This window comes from Strigops habroptila, chromosome 6, assembly GCF_004027225.2.
Source record: "Strigops habroptila isolate Jane chromosome 6, bStrHab1.2.pri, whole genome shotgun sequence".
Lineage (NCBI taxonomy): Eukaryota > Metazoa > Chordata > Aves > Psittaciformes > Psittacidae > Strigops > Strigops habroptila.
The window spans coordinates 74,672,603-74,697,074 of record NC_044282.2 but is presented as its reverse complement, the minus strand read 5'-3'; the positions used below and the strand labels follow the sequence as shown (position 1 = coordinate 74,697,074).

Below are 24,472 nucleotides of genomic sequence, written 5' to 3'. Positions count from 1 at the left end.
CATGAAAGCACTCCCCGAAGTATAAATAATGTCTAGCAGAGCATACTGCGCAGTGAAATTCAATCCAGGATTAAAACCTGTTTGCTAATTTCTGTTTAACCTTGGAGCTCTTCTAGTGGGGCAAGATTAGTGATGAAATCATCCTCTCACATCAGAGCTCTGATTCTTATCTCGAGGTAATATCCTGGAGAGATACAAACCCACGTTGCCTTGAGACAAGTTGCCTTGACGGGGAGGAGGCAAGAGGAGCAGGGATTAGGGCCAGGCAAAGTAGAGAGGATGATGGAAATCCATTTCCAAGTTCCACTCTCTTAGTTTCTAGCATTCTTCCTACAGCTTTTAACTCTTCTCATGAGCAGTGCAAACACCACTGGCTTTTTTACCAACCACTTTGTATGCTGTATGGTGATTTTTTGAAAGTGTTGCTTCCTTTAAATGTTACTAAAACTTAAGGCAGTTGGATGTCAAACGTGGACAGTGTTTGTACGTACAAGTGCATAATACGTTATTTGTTCTATACATTATATATTTATTCAATACATATACTTATAGAATCATAGAATCCCAGCCTAGTTTGGGTTGGAAGGGGCCTTAAAGCTCATCCAGTTCCAACCCCCTGCCATGGGCAGGGACACCTTCCACTAGAGCAGGCTGCTCCAAGCCCCTGTGTCCAACCTGGCCTTGAACACTGCCAGGGATGGGGCAGCCACAGCTTCTCTGGGAAAAGTCTGTGCCAGCGCCTCAGCACCCTCACAGGGAAGAGCTTCTGCCTTATGTCCAACCTAAACTTCCCCTTTTTAAGTTTGAACCCATCACCCCTTGTCCTATTGCTACAGTCCCTGATGAAGGTCCCTCTCCAGCGTCCTTGTAGCCCCCTTCAGACACTGGAAGCTGCTCTGAGGTCTCCACGCAGCTTCTCTTCTCCAGGCTGAACAGCCCCAATGTTCTCAGCCTGTCTTCAGACAGGATATATATGCGTGTGTGTGTATATATATGTATATATGGTTTGCTCTGGAGTAATAACTTTACAAGTTTAAGACAGTACTTGAGTACTTGTCAATCGACCACTAACCTGTTCTGCAGACACAGGCAATTCCCAGTTAAAGAAATTTTGTGGGTGAGAGTTGATGAAAGAAGATGTCAAGATGTTTCTCATGTTGGCTTTAAAAATGAGGCTTTCAGCTCTTGTTTCTGCATCTAATATGATTTAAAGAACCCTGCATTCCAACAATTTTTCTCCTAACACTTTCCTTCTCTGTCGTTTTGTGTGTGAACTACAGGATCAGCTTTTGGAACTAGGTGATCTTAAGGTCCTGTCCAACCCTAACTATTCTATGATTCTAAGTCTGTTCTACCTTGGCTTTCTGGAACTTTGTTGCTTAGGTGTAAGAGTTAATGGTTGGACTCGATGAAATGGTTGGACTTGATGATCTTACAGGTCTTCACCAACGCAGTTAATTCTATGATTCTAAGAGGATTGAAAATACTGCAGGGAGCCCAGTCAACTTCCGAGGTTTCTAATTTACGGGCTCAAGCTCCACCAGTTATGGCACTAGCTATATAGAGAGGTACTTTATTCCTCTCCCCTAAACTTAACCCCATGTGAATGTGGCTGGTCACAGGTGGGATGTATTTGTGAACGTTAATGTAGTTTATGTGCTTTCTGGTCTGTGTGAAGTAAGGGAAAGAGTAGAAATAAATCCTCTGGCCTAAGATAAGCCTGTTCTGCTTGTTGTTTGCACCCAGGATTTCCAAGAGCAGCAGGAGGTTGACTTTTCATGCCCAAGGGATTATGGTGTAGCAACAGTGCATCTTCTGTGTGCATAGTCAGACCAGGGAGAAAAGAACACACTGCAAGAGGAAGAGAAGCAAAAGGAGGGTGGGAATCTCTCTCTCTCCTACGTATAAACATAGATGCAGTTCAGATAGAGGAGGACAGGAGGGAGAGGCAGTGAAAACAATTCCAGCTTCTATAAATACACATTAAAACCCATTAAAAAGAGCATTTTCTGGATGAAAATCAAGATGTGTTTATGTGCCAAAACTTCACAGCAAACAAGTATGTTAAGGGTGTACCTGTGCACCATGCTTGATTGTAACAGGCTTTTAAAGGTTGTTCACCAAGCCAGGGAACAAACCAAGTGTATTTTGGGGACCACAGACCAATGTAATGAATGTAGTTGTTGCAGTTTTTCGGAGGTGATTTCCCTGCTTTGGTGAGTTTATGGAGGATGGGAAGTGGTGCAGGTCAGGAGAACCCATTTGGGCTGGAATACAAACCAACACACACCCTGTTTTCCTCCAAACACGAGTGCTGGTGTGGCTCTTCTCCACGGGCTCTCATGGCAAGCGCTCACGGCTGCAGGTAGCGAGGACGTGCTGTTCCAAAAGTCATGTCAACTTTCCTGTTAATCTGGGACTTGGGTAAACTGAAACCCGAAACTGGGTGGAACTGGCCCAGTTTCAGTAATAAATGGATATGCTGGCCTGGTTTGGGAAAAGATTCCCAAAGGTTTCATGCTGCTTTGAGCTCACTCATCATAATTCATAGGTTTATCGGGAGCCCAGAGCTGGTTTGAGCCTGGGACTCAGTGTGGAGCTACTAGAAGGCCAGGCTGGACACGTGAACAGACCCTTCTGTCGTAAATATCCTTGTCTCTTGCTTTTTAAGGTGACCCTTTTCCTTGTTTCTTGCTTTTAATCTGCCCCTTTCTTTTGGCAGTGGATTGCATTGGTTCTCCCAAGGCCGTATCAGTCCCAGAGAATACATCTGGAAGGGGCTTGGAGGACCAGATGTGTTCATATATCCCACTGACCGAAAGTCCCCTTGTAACAGAGAAGTAGAAATACTTTCTGAAAGGGAAATGTTCCTTAGGAAAAGCTCTGGTTTTCTGCTTGTATTTATTTCACCTTCCGTTGCAAAGTGTTGCAGGAAATGGTGGGTTACAAGATGAATGGTTCTGTTCCTACAAATACCTGCAGAAGAGGTAATGAAGTTGGCATGTTAATTCCTTCTCCGTGTGTGGGCTGCTCCTCTCTGCCTTCCAGCATCTTAGATAGCAACTGGAGGGAAAACAGCTTACTCGTCAGGATTAATGTTATGCAAATTGTCAAAGATGATAAAAATAACTATTTCCTATTGCATTCTAGAACAATCGGTGGCAAAACCCATCTTTCCTTATTCTATGGGAGAGATTTGGGTTTACTGTTTGAACCGGGGTATCAGCAAAGCCACAAAAGGCAAATATAGTGATGAGTTTCAGTTCTTTGCTGTGGCTCTGAGAGCACATGTAAGAACTTTCCCCTCTTTGAGGAGAAAAGCAAATGTTACGTGATTTCTGTGGCATTTTAGGTTAATAAATCATCCTTTTTATCTTGTAATTTTTTCCTAGTTAGTCACCAAGTAGAGAATTTACAAGAGCGAGGAAGAGTAAAGAGGAAAGACAACGGTGATGATTAACCAGATTTGTGATTCTTGTAAGCTCTGGCGTGCCTTCTGCTTCCCATTAGGAAGATAATTGTCTGTTGTGGAGTTGTAAAATCGCATCTCTCCTTCACAACACCACAGTGCATTTGTCTTATGGTACCCAGGAAACATTCTCTGCCTTGCTCTCTTGGTTTTTCACATGTGCATTAAGTTGAATGTGTTTTAGGGATGGGCCTGTGTTGGATGTGGGGTCCACCAGCACGTACTATCTTCATTGTTGACCCAATAAAGCCGATATTGGTTGGCTTTACTGGTGGAAGATAATATAGTTCCAGTGGCATTAACACTGCCCACTGACCAGGTACTTTCTGCAGAAGAGCTTTGAACTGGATCCTTGGCCAGGAGTTTCTTAGAGGGTTTTTTTGTCTATACTTCTTTCGAGGATGTGCTGAAGTTTTACTTAAGCGCTATCTTTTGGCTGAGAAAAGTGATAGTTTTGTTCCACCTTAGAAACATTGATAATAGGAATTTGGATGGTAATAGTGCTAGTTTCTTTCTTAGTAACATCAGGTTTTTCCTTTCTGGTAGGAACCCATTCACCTCAGCAGCCACATAAAGACAGATCCCAGCCAGGTCCCTTTCTATTCTGGGTGAGCACCTACCTCCAGATGTTACTTTTACATTCATAACGTTACTGGAATCAACCTCTTGTTCTCCTTGAGGCTTTGCAGAGCTCTGATCACATCAACCAAGTCACACATTGCATTATGGATAAGTGGATAATCATTTGTGGGTTTATTTACTCTTATCAAGTACACAAATAATGCCATCAGCACCAGTCAAGTGCTATGGGAGACTATATTAGGACAAGAGGAAACGGCCTCAAGCTGCACCAGGGCAGGTTTAGATGGAGCTGAGGAACAATTCCTTCCCCAGAGGGTGCTCAGGCATTGGAACAGGCTGCCCAGGGCAGGGCTGGAGTCACCCTCCCTGCAAGTGTTCAAACCCCGTGTAGCCGAGGCCTCAGTGCCATGGGTTAGTGGTGGCCTTGGCAGTGCTGGGAGATGGTTGGACTTAGAGGTCTTTTCCAACCTGATTGATTCTGTGATTCTATGGGCGGTATAGTTCAAAGAATGCAAGCAAAAGGGATTTCACAGCTATGGGGAAAAAAGAACAAAATTTAAAAACGGGGAACCCACAAACCTCCTCCCTCCCTGACACACTAAACTTAATAGATGGTTTAGCCCATATTTTCCTCCGACACTGTGATCAGTGATGAATTAAATCATGGACCATTTCAAGCTGGGTTGAGTTGAGAAGTTACACTTGGACCAGTGCTCAAGAGTTATCTCATTGCAAGGGTGCTGAGGCGCTGGCACAGACTTTTCCCAGAGAAGCTGTGGCTGCCCCATCCCTGGCAGTGTTCAAGGCCAGGTTGGACACAGGGGCTTGGAGCAACCTGCTCTAGTGGAAGGTGTCCCTGCCCGTGGCAGGGGTTTGGAACTGGATAAGCTTTAAGCTCCATTCCAACCCAAACTAGTCTGTGATGCCATGATTTATCTCTGGCTTTAAAGCATTAGTTCCTTTCCATAACATTCTAATTAGTATTGTCAAGGACTTAGTCAATTAAAGAGAACCAGAGGAAAATGAGTAGAAACCAGGTATAGAAAAGGACTTTGTGCCTGCGAGAGCCTCGTGATGGACCCGAAGCATTGATGCATGGTGGCAATAAACATGTCTTGGGTTTGCTAATTTGGAGTCAACAGCAAATGTAGGTATTGGGATTGCCGTGCCTCAGATAACACAGGGAGCTGGCAGGATGCCTGTTCTTAGGAAGCCTCGTCCCTATGGTGTAGCATTTCACAAAGACAGATCCCCATTTTGCTGTGCTCTTTCTCCTGAATTACCACCAACCCGTGAAGCAGAACCATCAAAACACATGCCCGAGGCCCTGCAGAGCAGCAGTGATACTGTAGGAGGTGAGCCAGCAGGACCATCCATCCCACCGAGCAGACACCAGCCTCAGCCACCTCTGTCACATCTGCTCTTGGGGACCTGTTCAGCCCAAATGCCAGCCTGAACAGCAGTGAAATAAGGTCAGAATGGCACAGTGAGTGCTGCTGAGTTCCCCACCACGTGTTAGGGTCTTGGGTCTCTGTTCTTCAAACCTTGCACTAAATTGCCTCAGTTCAAACAGATTCTTCCAGCTTTCCCCCTACTCACTGTGTAGCATCCACTGCTCCATACTTGCTAGCATTTAAGGTAGCATTTAGTGCTATTGGTTGATAAAGGGAGGACACGGGCAAAAAAACCCCAACTCCTAACTGCTGTTCAGTATTTCTTGGGAATCTTAATCTTCCCGGATTGATTTGTCCCAGAGGGGTCAATCTGAAGTGTAAATTCATGTTATATGGTGTTAATGTTTTATGGCGGGGTGGGGAAAGACAGCCTGTGTTTTACATGGGTCAAAGCCAAATGATTATTTTTAGGTTTTTAATGTGTTGCTTTTGTAATGTTTTACTCTTTAATGATCTATATTATTAATAATGGCCACGTGCAGCTGTGTGTCGTCTGCCAGAGGTGTTGGGAAGGCTTTCAGCTGGGGAGAAGTTCCTGGCTCCTGGTCGAGGGCCTTCATGGTGTTGGAAGTGCTCCAGTTCCTCTGTCAGTCACTTGGACTTTAGCTCGTGTAGCAAGCCCTGTTTGCTCAGGGTGGGACAGCAGGGAGCCGATATTGCTGCAGGTAGGGCCTGGCCTCCTCCCTGCTCGCCAGGGGAAGGATTCCTGTCTTTAAAACATAGCAAATGCTTCACCAGGAAAAGCTGCTGGAAAGAAAATTCGTGAAGGAAATAATGCTGTGCTTGTGTGCTGAGCTCAGGGGGGGAGCTCACATCCTGCCTGGGGCTGGGATGAGTGCAGGTGCTTCCTCCAACCCCCTTTCCACCTGGAAACAGGCTTTTAGGGCACAGGCTGCAGCACCTCGGTCCCAGCACCACGGTGGTTTGGCTCTGCAGAAAATCACTCTCATAGAATCATGGAATCATAGAATGGTTTGTGTTGGAAGAGACCTTAAAGCTCATCCAGCTCCAACCCCCTGCCACGGGCAGGGACACCTTCCACTAGAGCAGGTTGCTCCAAGCCCCTGTGTCCAACCTGGCCTTGAACACTGCCAGGGATGGGGCAGCCACAGCTTCTCTGGGAAAAGTCTGTGCCAGCGCCTCAGCACCCTCACAGGGAAGAGCTTCTGCCTCAGAGCTCATCTCAATCTCCCCTCTGGCAGGTTAAAGCCATTCCCCTTGGCCTGTCCCTACAGGCCCTTGTCCAAAGCCCCTCTCCAGGTTTCCTGGAGCCCCTTTAGGCACTGGAGCTGCTCTAAGGTCTCCCCTTCAGGAGCCTTCTCTTCTCCAGGCTGCCCCAGCCCAGCTCTCTCAGCCTGGCTCCAGAGCAGAGCTGCTCCAGCCCTCGCAGCAGCTCCGGGGCCTCCTCTGGCCTCGCTCCAGCAGCTCCATGTCCCTCTTGTGTTGTTGCCCCAGAGCTGGATCAGGACTGCAGGGGGGGTCTCTCCAGAGCGCAGCAGGGGGGCAGGATCCCCTCTGCACTAGGGCTATGTTGTTTTAAGTAAAACAGCATAGGTAAAAGCCATAAATATTTTAAGTGTATTTATGACCATTGGAGGAACGTGCCAGACATTTTCAGCAGTCCATGTGTTTTTAGAAATCCCAAGTTCAGATGGGAGGTGTTGACTTCCATCACTTCTCCTTAAAGCAGCAGTGATTGGACTTCTTGCATTGTTCCCTGGTCCATTGGGAATGGCTAGTTGGAATTTCTACCTTGTTGTGCCCCACAGGAGCTGGGGCTGCAGCCAATCAGTGGGAGTGGACTGAGCTGCTCCCACTGCAACTGTGCTCATAGACATTATTATATGACTAAAAACTTGTGAAACAACAGTATCAAAACAAAGCCACATTTTGAGATGTTTAATAAGGGGATGGAGTGGGAGAAGAACATAGATTCCACTGGAAAGGAATTTGGAAATGCAAGGAAAAACACAAAGAGAAAACTTTCATGTGAACGTTATCAGCAGTTTTAAAAGGAACATGCAAATGCTACATACTGAGAATATGAATGTGGAATTGACCTTTTGATTTCACTTACTCATAAGTGAGGGCTGGGAGCTCACAACCCCGAGGGAAAACTGCCATCCTCTGCCTAATACCACCCGCAGGATGTGACTCCTGGTACCCAGCCCTTCTGCTGCTGCACACATTATATCCCAGCGGGATATTACAGTGCCGGTCAGAGGCAGGGCACCCTTTACGTTACAGTGCACAGCCCAGACAGCACCCATCTGGCAGCAATACCCAGTGTGCTGGTACATGGGCGAGGAGCCACGTCCACGGGAGATGTCAGAATCCACCGGTGACATAAAACGAAGTGACAGGACTTGGCTGGTTAAAGGCCCTTTTCCCAAAGCTTTCTCTTGTTCCCAGCGTGCATCTTGCTGCGTCCCCTCCTCGCCTGTTGCTGAGCGCTGGCTGCGGGCGGGTGTTGCTCTGTCAAGCGAACGCTCCTGAGGGTAAATAAAGAGAAGCGCCCTCCTTTTCTGAGATAGTAATCTGAGACTTTTCCGTTACATGAGGCTCCCAACAAAAGGTTGTAATTCCACCAGCTCTGCTGGGGAAGGTACCACCGCCTGCTGCGGCCGTGCGTGGGGAACGCGGGGCTGGGGACCCCGCTGCCACCTTGTCCCCAGGCTCCAGGCTGCTTCCAACACAGGGACTCAATGAGGAAGGACTCGCTGCAGTGTCTATGAGCCATCTCCTGCCTTGCTCCGCCGCCCCTTCACCCTTGGTACAGCCTTCGCTTCCTCCGGCGCGCTCTATGGTAATCGGTGACATCAGCCCGCGCCCGGGCGCTGCCGGTTATATTACAATCCGTCAGGAAGGGCTGAGGTGTGCACTGCGGCTCCGGGAGCCTCCACGCTGCTTTGGGCTGGCTTTCGCTGCATCCCGTTCCACCAGAACCACATTCCAGTGCTTCAGAGCTGCCTGTAGTGGAGCAGGGGGGAGCAACAAACTCACCGTAAACCCCTCATGGTGCTTTAAGCTTGACTCCGTTACGGCCAACACACACTGCTGGATTTTGAACCGAAGCTTTTATCTACTTTAAGGCTCGTTTTCCCTAGGGACTGAAGCCAAACTTCCGAGGAAGCTGGGATTTACTTGGATATATGGTAAAGAAACCTGTGGTTCCTTTATGCTGCAGCTCATCGTCCCCCTGTGTTACCTGTAAATGGAATTACAAAAATCAAGCAGCATGCCCGGGCCGTTGTCCCCGGGGTACGCAGCTCAGGTGCCCTATAACTATAACCAGTTAGAAGGAAGATTCAAGCAGTTGCAAGGTAAGCCTGGGCTGGGGTTTTTGTAGGTGTTGCTATGAGGTGATCCCTGTAAACACGTTAGTCTGGGCTTGTTCTCATTGCATCAAGGTGTTAAAAAGAGGCTGAAAGTGGTGCTGTAGGAAAAAGCTTTGTGTTCTTTTAAGAGATGATAGTGTGTGGCTTTTATCTCTCTGAAGGTGTCCTCAGTTACACAGTGTAAAGGTGTATGTCCACCTCTGAGCCACTCAGCACTATAGATGAGGACTAACCCAGACCAGGTTGCTCAGAACAATAAAGGGGAGAGTGAGGAAGTGGTCTTGCTATTGATTTTATCCTTAAATAAAATACAGCTGGAACTTTGGGAATGAATCACAAACTCCTGCTTTGTTTGGGTGCAGTTTGCAGTGTGCAGAGCCCTCTCTAACTCCCTGTGTACCTCCTGTAAATGCTTAACTTCTCCAAATGGAGAGGGATTGCATAACTGCTAAACAAATTCTTTTGCTCATGTTGTAGATCTCAGAGAAAGCATTCAGGTATTTCAGCATTCCCAGTTTTCTTCATTTTTTCCTCTGCTTTTAGACAGGGGGAATGTTCTTTAGTGTCTTCTCATGAAATTCTCTATCTGTGTGGAAAAACAGATGTTTCTTTGGGGAATGGTGGTGTGCCCCCTAAAGGTGAGGCCTCTGACCTGTGCTGGAACCCCAGTTCCTCACTGTACCTCAGACAGCATAAACCACCCTCTGCTGTCGCTCAGTGTAAGGCAAGGCATGTCCCAGGGATGAATGAACTTGAGCATTGCAGTTTCCAAATAAGAAAGAATCTTTAACCAAACCCAAACCTCCTCCTCTCCATCCATGTGACTCCATAAATAATTCCAGAGTACAGTGAAGTTCAGCCCTTCTGTGCATGTTTCTTATTTTACTCTGGTCTGAGCCACAAGCGAGGTCCTGTGGTTCCTGTTGGAGAGGGAGGAAGAGCCTGGTTAGTGCAAAGAATGTTCCTACTTGTTGGCTTAGGGAGGGAGGAAAGAACCCAAAATCTTTCATTCATAGTAGTTTGTGTAGCTTGTAAACTGGCTCGTAGTAGTGGCTGCACACTGGATGTAGTGAGATAAAATGACAGCATCTTAAACACTGGCAACACAGGCGTTCCTCAGGCCAGGCATGGAAAACCCAGGCTCCGAATTTGCACACAGGGGAATAGAGAGGCTTTCTCTTGGACATCAGTCAGATCTGAGGCTGCGGTGCTGGCTTTGTGGCGTAGGAACTAAAATCCTGGCCATGCCTCTGTCTTTGGGGGTTAAGTTAGCAGGGTAAAGGAGGCAGATTTTATCATTTTCTGGGTCACTGCCTCAGGAATCCATTATCTGCCTGTTTACATCACACTGAAAGAGGAAAGCAGCCCCATGTTGAAAGCACAGAAAGTGAGTTTTCCCTGCAGTGGAATGCACTGTCTTGACTTGAAAAGAAAATAACATCAATTGCAATGCTCTCCCTCAATGTGCTGCAATTTCCTCCCACAAAAGAGGTAAAATGCACTGAATTCTCCTGCAGCTGTAAGGAGGAGCTTTGTAGTAACCATCCTGGAGCTGTTTACTCACATTGCAGAGGACGTAGACTTAAAAAACAGTGCTGCCAATGATCGTGTTCAGAGTGTAGCTACAGGAAATGTGTTAAATTACACACTAGATACTCCATGAAATGCTAAATAACCCTCCAAAACACTGTGTGCTGTAAAGGGAGAGGCTTAACTCTGCTAACACAGGTGGTGCCTTTCCTTGGGTTAATGGCTCTTTGTTTGAGGAGTATCTAAAAAGCCACTAAAGTGTAGTTGGAAACCTTTGAGGTGATTCTTGCCCTCTTGCTAGAAGGCTCTGGTGCAGACATGGGGTGTTGTGTGACACTGGGCATTGCTCAGTCAATGGTTAAAAGTACCTTTTGAAGCTTTCCTGCCTTTTAATTCTGTGCTTTCTTCCTTAATGCCTGTGTTTTCACCCTCTTGCCTTGGTTAGGACGACTCTAGGGCAGCACCAGTGCTGGCACCATACAGGCTTGCTGTAGTCTCTATTCATGTTCTCCCCACACTGAATTTGTTCCTCATTTTTCACACTTTCTAGAGTTTTCATGTGATTACACAGCTTTGCATGAGGTTATAGCAAGGTACTGCTCAGATCTAGTGGAGATGGGCAGTTTTCCCTCCTACATTCCACCCCTTTTAAATGCCTTGAAGTGGTAATTGTAAGGAAACACTCTTGTTAGACTTGATGGTGATTGTGGAGTGTTTGAAAGTGGATTTTCCAGCCTTGGTGTGACTACACTGAAGAGTCCAAACCCGCTCCTTTTGTACCAGAGAGGAAGGGTCACCTTGTAGGAGATCCCAGCTTTGCCTTAATGGTCCAGAGTGATGCAGAAGACAGTGCTAGGAGTGAATCAAGGTTGTCCTTGTGTCAAATAAACCCTGAAGTCCTATGGAGAGGTTTAGCATACTCAGTGCTTGTGCTCGTGAGAATGTCAGTGCAGGTGTGGGGAGAAAAATGCTTTAGCAAGTTCTGTTTCCTTTATTAAGTTTCAGTAAGTTCTTATTATGGTTAGTTCACCCCATCCTGGAATGGTAAGTGAGAAATAGTATCAGTGGTTGCTATCGTCTTCAACCTAGGTGTGGAGTTTTGGTTCTCAGGGCCACTTGTTCAGTAGAAAGAGAGGGTGTTGCAGGGCTGGGGTAGCTCTGTGAGTAAAGACAGGACCCCAAAACTTGTTTGGGGAAACGTGTTGCCATGTAGCTTGTACAGGGTATGTCAGAGGAGACAACTTGTCCTGCTCAGGATGAGGAATTAATCATAGAATCATGGAGTCCCAGCCTGGTTTGTGTTGGAAGGGACCTTAAAGCTCATCCAGCTCCAACCCCCTGCCACGGTCAGGGACACCTTCCACTAGAGCAGGTTGCTCCAAGCCCCTGTGTCCAACCTGGCCTTGAACACTGCCAGGGATGGGGCAGCCACAGCTTCTCTGGGAAAAGTCTGTGCCAGCGCCTCAGCACCCTCACAGGGAAGAGCTTCTGCCTCAGAGCTCATCTCAATCTCCCCTCTGGCAGGTTAAAGCCATTCCCCTTGGCCTGTCCCTACAGGCCCTTGTCCAAAGCCCCTCTCCAGGTTTCCTGGAGCCCCTTTAGGCACTGGAGCTGCTCTAAGGTGTCCCCTTCAGGAGCCTTCTCTTCTCCAGGCTGCCCCAGCCCAGCTCTCTCAACCTGTCAGAGTGAGTTGGGCTTGTTTTAAGTGAAAAGTGCACCAGGTATGCTATAGTTCTAATCCAAGGCTTTCACTTTCACTAACGCACAGGATCCTGTGGATGGGCTTGGCAGGGTGTCAGGAGTTGGCAGGAAGAGGTTAATGCGAGTAAGGAATTTGGAAGGAGATCCCTGCAGCTGTATCACCTTCCACATCTGATGCAGTGAGGGTCAGTGCCACAGGGAAGCCGCCACCAGCTATCATATCATCCCTGCTCCCTCCCACCTGGGGAACAGGACAGCCTGGCATTTATTAACATCGCTGGCATTCAGTAGCTCAATGGCTTTACAAGCACCCACAGGGGAGTTGGGGAGTTGGGTCTGGGCTCCAGGGCTGGCCCGAGGTGTGACATTTCCAGTGGTAATTACAAATGTGAGATCCTAGGGGATGGTGGGAGCCAGATCCATGCTCTGATAAATGCCCAGAGGAAGCAGCGTCCAGAGGAGCTCCTGATGTACCTTTTGGCTGGTACATTTTGATGTTCAGTTTTAATGTGTTTCAGCTTGGAAGCTGTTCATTCACAATGGGAGCCTGGTGTGTTGGGTGACCAGCCTGCATGGGTGCATGGGCCTTTCTTTCATTACTGCTTTGGAGCCGTGTTAGAAATAGTTAGAAATGGTTTGGAAAACATGGCACCTAATGCAGTGACCGCTGGAATAAGCCTGTAGGAAAGGTGAGCTGCTTTCCCATCGGAGGTGGTTAAACAGGCTTTAGCTCAGCTCTAAACTCTGTTTTGTGGGGATGACAGGCTGTGGCTACACAGCACTACCAGCACCAGGAAACAAGATGCAGTTGTATGAGTGTTTGGGGTGCCTGGGGCAAAACCCTTGCTCTGCTAGCAGTGCCCTTCATCAGGGGAGCTCCTTGCCTGGGTAATCCTTTGATCTGCAGTGGTCTGGCTTCCACTTTGCCATAAAGAGACACGCGGTTTCTATTTTTAAGTGGTCAATGATAATCAGCTTCACTAATATAGGGATCTGTATGCATGGGTTGGTTCCTGTCCAGGCTGCACAACAGCAGGAAAACCTCCCTGTTTGTTTTGCTTTGTCTATGCTGAAGCAGAGCTTCCCCCACAGCTTTTCCTGCAAGAAAATCTTGTCCCAGATCCCTGCCTAGGGATAAACAGGGAGCTCCTGCTGTGAGCTGATGCGTTTGCAGGGCTCATGCTGTCCTGTGCTGGGACAGTGGGGTCTCCTGCTGCACCCAGGATGCTCTGAAGTTATGTGGGTGCCCTTTGAAAAGACATTTTCAATGGTCACTGCAAGATTTACCTTTTAAAGGATTCGGTCTCCAGCAAGCAGTGACCTGCATAGCCAGGGGCAGTGCTTGCTGAGCTGAAGGACATCCACTTTGTCTACCAAATTGGCCACTGGCATTTCTTGTCATGGTAATTCCTGTTAAAGGTGAAAGGTGGGAAGGCTGCATTTCATTCCAGATGAAATGTGTCTGGTTTACATGGATTTTTTCCACTCTCTCAGATCCACCGAAGTTGCAAATATATTCATATTCCCATGGCAAATTTTGCTTGATTTTCTGCTGTCTGCAACCGTGTCACAACGTACTTCAGTCTTCTGGGTTTGTGAAAACATGAGCACAAGCTCCATGATTGGAAGCCTCGTCAGATTTACTGATAGTTTTTAAGTGATCTCAAACGCAGTGTTTTGAATGATGCATTTTTATGTGTGATACCTGAGCCCTTGTTCTTTCCCATGTAAAGATTCCTACATGCATATCTGAAGCCTAGACTCAGTTTTGGGGTGTTTTAGCCAGCTGAAACAAAGGTTGTTGCTGAATATTGGTGAAAGTCTCCTCTGTCTAGAAATACTTCGAATGTGCAGCTATAAAAGCAAGCTCGCCAACTAATGGAGTGTATAATTTAGGGATTTAACTTGGAGGAAAAGACTGGGTAAGTGTTGTAACTAACATGTTCAGGTTGTCCATAAAGTGGACATTTGTGGCAAAACCCTTGCTAGGACTTGTATTTTTCTACTCCCAGAACCAGCTAGTTGAGTTTCAACTCTTTGCGCATCCCTTTAGCACCAAGCTGATGCAGAGAACCACAGTGAGACAAAGCTGCTCAGAGCCACCTTATCATTTCAGCCCTTTCTCACAGGAAAAGCCTACAATTACACTGTAGGGATTGTGGAATGACACACAGACACCATTATTTATTCCTAGTCCTAAATATTACAGCAGGGCCTGGGGAAATCTGTGCTTCACACCCTTCCTTTGGACAGAGGCTGATGAGGTGAGGCGTCAGAAGTGAAAGCCATGTTTCAGTGACCACATGTGTTGTCTGTCTGTTAGTTCTATTACACATAAACTATGCCACTTTGCCTCCACACTTATTATGTCTGCCTAGATGACATATAGCAAACCTATGGAAGAAGGTTTTGGAGAAGGTTTTGGAATAGTTTTGTCTATGAAGGATAAACTTCAGAAACACCCAGGAACTTAAAAAATACAAACCTTTCTCTCCTATTGTCTCCCAATCCTGATGTTAAAAAAACTAAACATGAGATTTGGAGGAAAACTTACTAGAAGGGTGTTGTGAAAGACTTCTTCAGGTTGAACACTGAGACATAAAGTCCCTGGTTTAAAGGGCTATTCAGGGCAATATGGCAACTCCATCTTTACGGCAAGATAAGCTGTTTCCATGGCTCAAGATTAAATGAGGACTAGCAGATTTCTTGTTGTTAGAGAAATAAACCATATTTTGATAATCCCATGTCCAGATCCCTGCCTTCTCCTTCAGAAAGCTCCAAAATTTCTTTTGCATCTTCAAAATGTGCAGAATTTTCCCATTTCTGGTTATGGGGTTTGGCAGTTGTGAGGTTACAGAAGGCGAAGTAAAAGAGCCCAGGGTAAGTATTTCTGTTAATATGGTCAGTGTTGATACAGTTGGAAAAGTAAATGTTGAAATTGGATTTGGCTCCTCGCTGAAATAACTGTGAAAATCTACAACTCGGGTTTTTGGTAGCCTGTGCTGTTTATACTATGTTTGCAATATTGGTTTTTCAACTGTGTGGATAAGAAAGTTAATTCTGAAACAAAAATCTCTGGGTGCTGGAGCATAATTTCATTTAGAAAAGGGCGGTTCTGGTGCACTTTTAGTGGCTCTGAGTTTGGGAGATAAACAGAGCTGGTCAGCAGGTATTTGTGCATGGGACAATATGGTATTTTGAATACCCTGGGGGTGATCTGTTGCCAGAGTTAGAACAGTGACATGATTTGTGTGATGTTCTGCTGTAAATCCCTGTTTGTGCTAGCACAGGAATAGGCCTCTTTGTGTTTCTGCGCTGGATGTCTCAAATAAGCACATTAAATGTCACCGACCATCCATGGTCACTCCAGAGGCGTGTTGTAACCACGTAGGAGTACAGGCTCCTACCCCAAACATTTTTCCTATCCAAGAGCCCTGTGCAAATCGATTGTGGGTTTTGCCATTAACTTCTGTAGAAGGTGGGGCAATAAAACAAGGCTACGGGCAGAGATGAAAGTGGTGCTAAAAAGCCAGAACAATGGTGGGATTTCATTCCTGGGTTCTTTCTCAAACCTGTTTTGTGACTTCCTGCTTTTTCTTCTTCGTTTCTCTTGCCTTCCTGTTTTCTGTTGGGTGCATGCTTTGCCTGTTAAAGTGGATGAAGTGCTATCTAAACTAAGTAGAAATGGTGAAGAAAACCAAGTAACAGGTTTGCAACGTGGTTCATAAAATCCCCATTTCCTATTCCCTGTACTAAACTACTGTTCTGTGATATCTCAGTGCAGGACGTGGGGTTTGGTAGGTCCACCCCTTCTGCTCACAGCCTGGATTTCGTGTAAGGATTCATCGGAAGAGTATTTGGTTATTAACAGCTCTGAAGGTCTTTTTGTTCCTGTTTAAGTTGAACTGAGAGGTATCGAGTATCGGCTATTAAGTAGCAGGGTCTGACAATGACATTTTTTTCCCTATGTGAAAATGAAGTATTGTTGTTTAACAGACAGGTTTGGGAAAACTGTTAAGCCAAATATTGGGAATCATAGAATAGTTTGGGTTGGAAGGGACTTTCAAAGCTCATCTAGTCCAACCCCCCTGCAATGAGCAGGGACATCTTCAACTAGATCAGGAACTAATCTCCATTAACTTTAAAAGCTTTTAAAAAGGAGATACTGTAAAGTAAATAAGGTGGTTTAGAATCTGATTTGCTTCTCCCACAAGAAATTGAATCTGGAATTTTATTTGGACATTTCTATCTGGGACTGGCAGGTAATGGTCCTTTTCCTGGTGCTGTAGTCCAGGTAAAGTGACATAATAACTCCAAAGATGGGTTTGGGGCCTAAAGCCTTACTCTTAACTTGGCTTTGAACACATCACAATTTCATTCACATACTGAACATAATCAGTACCCAAAGTAATTCTGGCTCTACTGTCCTCCATGCTAGCCTGCATGCAATTAAGGAGGGCATAGACTCACGGCCTGGTTTGGGTTGAAGGGACCTTAAAGCTCCTCCAGTTCCAACCCCTGCCACAGACAGGGACACCTTCCACTAGAGCAGGTTGCTCCAAGCCCCTGTGTCCAACCTGGCCTTGAACACTGCCAGGGATGGGGCAGCCACAGCTTCTCTGGGAAAAGTCTGTGCCAGCGCCTCAGCACCCTCACAGGGAAGAGCTTCTGCCTAAGATCTGAGCTAAATCTTCCCTGTTTAAGTTAGAACCCATTGCCCCTTGTCCTATCACTACAGTCTCTGATGAAGAGTCCCTCTCTGGCATCCTTGTAGACTCCCTTCAGATACTGGATATTCAGATATTGGATATTCAGATACTGGATATTCAGATACTGACATGTGAGCCTAAAATTGCTTGCTCCTCCTAAAAACACATGTAGCTGAATCCACTCCTCATCCTTCTTCCCAGAGGAACCAAGAGGGGTGGTGAGTGCTCCTGCTTGTGACTTTTGATGTGGGGCCCGAGGCGGCGATGGCCGGGAGAGCCCCCGCGCTCACACAAAGGCCTCGTACACTTGCTGCTGGAAGGAGGTACCCAGCTGAGAGCCTCCTTTGTTGGAGGAGAGCTCCAGCAGCCACGCTAACGCGGCACGGTCCCGCAGCGTGCTCAATGCCCCACTGTTCTGCTCCAAAAGAAAAAGGCTTTTGAGGGCAGCAGTGTGAGCAGCGCGCAGGACATCGCTGCGACATCGTCTGGGGGCCATGGCTGTGGCTCTTCAAAGCTCTTGTGAAAAGTCTGGCGTTAGGAAGTGGCCTTTTCCTGAGGTAACTGGGAATGCTGATAATGCCATGGTCTAGTTCATAAAGATGTGAGCTGGGACTCGTAAAAGCAAAGGCCCGGTTACATGTACAGCAATACTGGCCAGGGTCAGTTTTTTGCCTAACAGGTAATGGGTAGAACACACAATCCTGCTCTGTGTTGAGTAAAACTTTATTAAGGTCGTTGGGGGGGGCAGGAGGTCATACATACAATTTCACATTTGCAGGTTTTGCAGACTTCCTATGTCAGCAAACAGGGAAAGTGTCGTCCCAAATGGCTTTGCATGGGGATTGTGGATGCTGTCAAAATGGCCAGGAATGTAATTCTGAGGGTTGTTTTGCTTCAGGGGTTGGCTTCATGATGTTTTCTTGTCTGTTTTAGTTCTGTCAGAACCGAGTTTTCCGGTAGAACGGCTAGAGATTTACATACCAAAGAGGCAGTGAGGAAAGCATGGTGGCAAAGTACAGAAATTATGTGTATTACCACAGCACTCTAATCACAAGCAAGGGGTGGCCTTATGCCCACAAAGATCTAACAAAACAACATGTGGTTGCAAAGAGATTTGAGGGTTTATCAGAACGAAGTAAATACTGGCTGCCCAGATTTATCTTGGAAAAAAAACCCTAAACCAAGGCAGCCCCATTAACAGCAGTGAAGCTGCACAACAGCACAGTGCTGAGGGACTCGCTTGTAGGATTGTGTCTCTCAAAACCAGCCTGCTCCTTCATTCTTCTCAAATAACAACTCCTCTTTGGTTTCAGCTTCTCCACACTGATACTGTGTGTTGGGTTCAGCCTTCCCCTTCCAAAATAACCCCAAAGTCCAGTTCTTAGTGCTTGTTTTATCCAGGCAGCGTTTCCAATTCCTGAAAATATGATGAGATTGTGATTTGGTTCCAGGAAAAAAGGAAAGTGAAAACACAGCAGTTGCATCTGCAGTGAGCTAACTCTAATTTGCTCTGGCTAATAATGAATTCTGTGTCTAGTAGCTTTCCACAGTTATTTCCAAGGAACTAGACCTACCCTGGTAGTAGTGCAATGGCCGTTTGTTTCCAAGGTGTGTTCCTCCTCCCAGCTTTTCCAGGTAGTCTGGCAATACAATGAGGCTGCTCTGAAATTGTGGATGTGACTGTACTGTGATTGCGACTGAGCATGAGTAATAGCCATTACGGAACAGCGGTTAAGTGAGGCCCTGAAGAACTGGGGGCGGTCTCGAGGAACATCAGATGTCGGTTGTGTTCTGAACTTCTGACCTTTCTGTGGTTCTCATGCATGGGGAGCTCAGTAATTTGGTTTAACCCTACCTTTACGTGCTCAGTGTCTCAAGTTGTTTAGATAATCATAGCATTACAGAGTGGTTTGGGTTGGAAGGGACCTTAAAGCTCATCCAGTTCCAACCCCCTGCCACAGGCAGGGACACCTTCCACTAGAGCAGGTTGCTCCAAGCCCCTGTGTCCAACCTGGCCTTGAACACTGCCAGGGATGGGGCAGCCACAGCTTCTCTGGGAAAAGTCTGTGCCAGCGCCTCAGCACCCTCCCAGGCAAGAGCTTCTGCCTAATGGCTAATCTAAATCTAAATGTTGTCACTTTAGAAACTTGGCAGCGCCCGTAGACCATTTCCTGACTGCTCCTGAGGTGATGTCCTGGCCACTGTCACTTCTACAGGTAGATGTATAATGATGATTCATAGATGATGATAACCCATCAGTCACTGGTAGCAAATCAGGTGCTGGTTGCATCTGGATATGATTGTTCATCGCTGTTCCCTATGTCCTTATAGAGGCAGTTCACAGAGCAAGACATGGAAGTTATGGCACATCTTTTCCATAAAACCACTGCTGCTCACATTAAATGCTTTTCTGTGTCTCTCCCCACAGATAACTGTGTTACTAATGATGCCTGATAAGGGTATATTATAAAATCCCCATGATACAAATCCTTATTTACTGGAACATTTGTTCCTAACAGGCGAGTTGTACTGATATTTGCCAGCACATTGATGCTAATGATGCTCTGTGCCACTCAAAGGATGCTGATGTATCCACTGCGCCTGGGGCCTGTCATGTTCCAGCCATTTCCTCACTGCAGATCCTTTTCTTTCTAAATAAAGGCAGCCACAAGTTGCCCTGGAGAACAGACAACACTTAAGGAAACCTGATATATACAATCTTTACCATGCAGCATGTCGTGGCAGTTGCATCCATAGGGATGGAGCATGATTCTATACTGCATGCAGGAGAGCTGCTCCCTATGCTGGGTATGGCAGGGCTGGGACAAGCAGTTTTCAAGTGCATGTTTGCAAACTACCTCATGCCAGAACACCTTTTGTTTTCTGTGCTACATAAGTCAGCTCTCCCTTCTGGTGTAGCTCCTGTTGCCAAGTCTGAAGCCATTTCCTTGGCACCAGCTACAGGTCACTGTGGGCTTCATGTTCACAAGTGTGTGCATGGAGCTTTTTCTCATGCATAAACATCATGTGTATTTGAGTTGGGCTTAAATGTGCCTGTAAGTTTGGAGACGTGAAAATCAGGGAGTTGTGACCCCTCAGGCTTCAGGAATGCACAAATAAGGCACACACAGTCTGTGTGAGATGCCGTAAATGCATTTTCATACTCATGCACACACATGCATGTGTGTGATTTGGCTGTGAAGGGGTGTAAGATGGGTATAAGCACACAATAGTCTCGGTTCAAAGAGCCTGATTACACATGTAAGGCAAATGTGCAATAGTTCTGTGCTTAACCAACACCTGAATTATTTTTTAATGATGTTACTATTACATTAACAGCCAATTGGGAGCTGTTAATCAGACACCTTTCAGAAGTTCCTGTGCTCTGTGTTGCCTTTATTAGTTGCCATATTTCATAGCCTGTTAGGTTGGTTTTGGTTTTGTTTTAAAAGTCCCAAGAACACTGTTTCATAGGTTGAGGGTGGAGAAAGCCCAGAACACAGAGCCCACATGCAACACAATTAAGGAGGCATCTGTGAAATGACTTTGATCAGGAGTGTTTGGGTGCTTCTTACATGGATTATGCTGAGCTGATGATGTTTGGCACCTAAAGTGAAGGTAGATTGTTGGGATCCATCACAGATAACTTCAGCAGAGGCTGTAACTTGGTACCCAGGTAGGGCTTTACCATTTGCATACTCAGCACATTGCGCAGCCAGTACAATTCACAAGTGCACTTTTGAAGCCTAGAGAAGCAACTGGTGTTTCTGGATGAAGATACACATTTAAGGTCTTCAAAGTATAATTTTACCCAGCTAATTCCTTCAAATTTGCATCACCTTTTAGATCTCAGAGACATCTTTGAGAGTTTCAACAAAGGGTTTGGGTTTTTTCCTGCTATTACTTTGAAAGTTATTACATGGGCAAGAAATACTGCATTGGGAAGGTAGCTCTTTTCCCTACTCTTGCATAACTCCAAAGGCTAAAATGATTTTGCTTAAACATGCCACATTGTCCCACAAATGCAGATCAGTGAATGACCTTTGGATTGGAATCAAACAGGCCAGCAGGAAAATTATGAGGTGAGGAATTAAAATGTGTGTGCAGCTTGTTCGTGCCTCACTAGTCCCACGAAAGCAGGTACGGCATGGAAAGGGAGATGTAGTGGTGTTATCATTTCTAATTATCACATGGATTTATTGAATAAGAAGTTTAATATAAGTGACTGATTGGAAGGTGTTCAAGTTTACACCATGGTCCCATTTCTGGAGCTTTGCTAAGGCATGTTGACAAGTGAGGGCATCAGCTCTGCCACTCTCCAAAGATGAGGCCTCCCGGACTTCAGCTGGAGCTCTGTGTGATGGGTTTGCAGATTAGAGCCAGAGATTAGGGATTTTTCCTTCTAATGCTTCTTATTAGCAGTTTGTTCCAAATCTCATTAAAATTAATGCATTTTAAAAACTCCCTTCTTAGAAATAACTGCATGTTACAAATGCCATCGGTCCTTCAATTATACAGGTAATTTTTAGAGTAATTTACAATATTTCTATTGCTGTTATTCATTCAGGTTTCACCTTTGGGATTTAGCTTAGTCTCAGGCCTGCAGAGCCAAGGCCTGGCTTACCTGTGGTGTAACTGCTTTTATTTGGCAACCTGTCAGTACAGTGTAGTGCATCTGGCTCCACCACATAGCATGCAATTAACAGTAGTAAATTATGGTGTGACCATGGAAACTGGATGAACTAAACACCTTGTTCAGCAAGGCTGGGAAATCAGCTATTATTAATCCCTGATCAACACCGTGGTTGCTTAAATACGTGTTCTTCCATTGAAAATATTGCTGTGATAATGAAAATTATGATTTAACAGCCATTAATTACAAGGATAACATCTCTTAGCACAGAGATTGAATATTTTGAAAGAATTAAATGCATTCATCATGGATTTATTTATTTTCTATTATGTTTTTCTGTCATTAGAGTGAAATTAGATTTAAACATGAACCCAACAAAGGTTTGACAGAGCTTTCATCTATTCTTCTTTCTGATTGCAGTGAGTTTTTCAAGAAGCACAGTCAAAACGTACTGCAGCTTTGACTTTTCTCTCCATGTAATGTCTCAACTTGCTCTTCAGGTGAAAGAGAAGATCCCATGGTTCTCTGTAGTGCCTCAGTGGGATTCCATAGGAATAGTGGCAGTTCGCTCTTCTGGCCTGTTCTTGTTTGAGCTTTCTAAAATTCATAGAGTCACAGAATACTTTAGAATCATCGAATCACAGAATGCTTTGGGTTGAAAGGGACCTTTAAAGGTCACCCGTTTCCAACCCCTGCCATGGGCAGGGACACCTTCCACTAGAGCAGGTTGCTCCAAGCCCCTGTGTCCAACCTGGCCTTGAACACTGCCAGGGATGGGGCAGCCACAACTTCTCTGGGCACCCTGTGCCAGCGCCTCAGCACCCTCACAGGGAAGAGCTTCTGCCTCAGAGCTCATCTCAATCTCCCCTCTGGCAGGTTAAAGCCATTCCCCTTGGCCTGGCCCTCCAGGCCCTTGTCCAAAGCCCCTCTCCAGGTTTCCTGGAGCCCCTTTAGGCACTGGAAGAGGAGTTTATTTCGCCCAGTGACCTGCTCAAAGCAGGGTCAACGTCAGTCTTAGATGGGGTTGCTCAGGGATTTGTCCTTCTGAGATCTGAGTATCTGTAAGGATGGAGATCCCACAGCCTTTGCACGATCTAGTGTCTGAACACCCTCATGGTGACAGCTTTCTTCTTGATAACCCATCACAATTTCCCTTGCTTGTCTACGCCCAGCCTTGCACCACCAGCAGGTTTCCTTCCCCAGGGTGGTGCATTGCCGTCTTCAAGGTGAATGCTGAGTCTGGTGCCCATCCCTTCCTGACTCATCTCTGCTTAACAGTTACAATTTCATATTCCCAAATACCTAGATAAGGAGGATCCCAGTCTGGTCACATAGTTGCACTGTAGAAAGAGCGGAGTGCTGGTAGTCTTGTGTGGGAACTGTTGTCTTAGAAGAGGGAGGAGTGCTGAAATGAAAAGAGAACAACAGAAACCATTAAAACAACAGAACCCTCCTCATTCCTCCCCTTATTTTTCCTCCTATTGACAAGTGGAAATCCACTTTGAAACCTCTTTCATTCTGCTGGGTTTGCTGAGCAGGGAAAGAAATAAGATGGACCTTACGTAGTGAAGTACCTGGTGCGTCCTCTGCGTGTACCAAGCCTTGCTATCCTCCAGCTTGTGGTTTGGGCATGTATGGAAAATAACAGCACTGATTCCCCCCCAAAAATCCTTGACACTTCCCTGCATTATGCTCATAGTGTTATTTAAAGGAAGCTGCGAAGACCCCACAAGGTTGTGTGTACTTGAATAGTGCAATGACCTCAGGACTTCATTGTTCTTCTGTGGGAATTTCACGGACACTGTCCTGGGACAGGCCGATGCTTTTTCCATGATCCTTTGCACAAAGTGATTTGTCTCTTACACTCCAAGGGGAAAAGTGGCAACAAGTGTAAACCACCAACACCACATCAGCCACAAGGCACTTGTGTCCTTTTGTGCTCAAGGCTAATAGCACTGAGGTACTTCTCATGCTGTATTTCAAGGGACATCCATTTGAACTCTCTCCTGCAGGCTCATTAGGCCAGGAAGTTATTCCTTTATGTGGCTGTACTTCTGCTGTTTTGCTCTTAAAATGGGTTTGTAGCATCTTGCTCCAAATACAGTCTGGGGATCAGGCCTTGGTCCTCTTTTCTCTCATAATGGACTTCAATAATGTGAACATAACATTAAACCAGGGCAGAGGATGGTGTTTGGAGCTGGAGCTGGGTGTGTTTCCAACAGCATCACCCACAAGTGTTAAACCCTTTTAATCATCCACTAGAAACGTCTCATTTCTGTAGCTGCTTTGCATTTCACACAGAAGAACAAGAAGTCAGCTGGTATCCTGGAGTACCAAGGCAAAAAGCTGAATAGTTAATGTTTATGGAGCGAGCTGTGTGGCAGGGTGTTTTCCATAGCAGGGAGCTGCTCTGGATGCAGGAGTTTGGCATTCCTATTTTTCTGATGTTAAACCAGAGTTCGCACAGTTGCCCCAAGGGAGAGCTGAGCACGTATTCCCTAAATCTGCTTAAATATGTCATCTTCGTCTTCTGAATTAAGTAACAAAATAGGCTGGGTTCTTCCACAGTTTAATCTGTTCAACCCAGATGACTTTTCTGTTTCATTTATTCACTGTGGGAGACTTTACAGCAGCTTTCTGCAGATGAACATACTCATTCTTCTACCTGAACCCGAAGCTGGCTTCCAGCTGGTTTATTTTTGTACTGCTGACACCAAAATGCTATAAACTCTGTGTAAAAACAAGGATAATGTCAGGACCTGCCCTCTCACACCCTGCAATGCTACTGGACATTGTTCTATGCATCATTTCATTGTGTGAGGGAGGTTTAGGGACACCAAAGAGAGAAAGCAGCAGAATTGCTTTGTCCACACGCTGCTTTGTGGAGCTTTCCCTTTTTCCAGTGTTTTCAGCAGTGAAAGTAGTCACATGCTGTAATGTTTAATGGAGAAGGGGAGATATTTAATAGGATTTCGAAGCTGGCTGGTGCTTCCTAGTGAAAGCGATGGGCTGCTGCACACAGCCCTGCCTTGTGAACAATAGGCTCTGTGTAGCAG

The 24,472-nt window shown here is 46.0% G+C and overlaps 1 protein-coding gene and 1 long non-coding RNA gene across 4 annotated transcripts in view; one reads left to right on the top strand and one right to left on the bottom strand.

Annotated features, from left to right (window-relative positions):
* SPTBN1 (spectrin beta, non-erythrocytic 1) overlaps positions 1–24,472 on the top strand; it is a 135,829-nt gene that overhangs the window by 49,567 nt on the left and 61,790 nt on the right. The window contains exon 1 of one of the 3 annotated variants that reach the window (XM_030489247.1): positions 8,464–8,828. The exons of the other annotated variants lie outside the window; for them this stretch is intronic. Coding sequence (XP_030345107.1) covers positions 8,720–8,828 — 109 coding nt within the window. The 5' untranslated portion in view covers positions 8,464–8,719. Of the gene's footprint in view, positions 1–8,463; positions 8,829–24,472 lie in introns of those variants that run through there. 3 annotated transcript variants of the gene reach the window in all.
* LOC115609277 lies at positions 6,985–19,181 on the bottom strand. The gene is made up of 3 exons (XR_003991796.1): positions 19,168–19,181; positions 15,882–15,886; positions 6,985–7,020 (listed from the first exon to the last, which is right to left on the bottom strand). It is a non-coding gene; the product is annotated as an uncharacterized LOC115609277 (long non-coding RNA).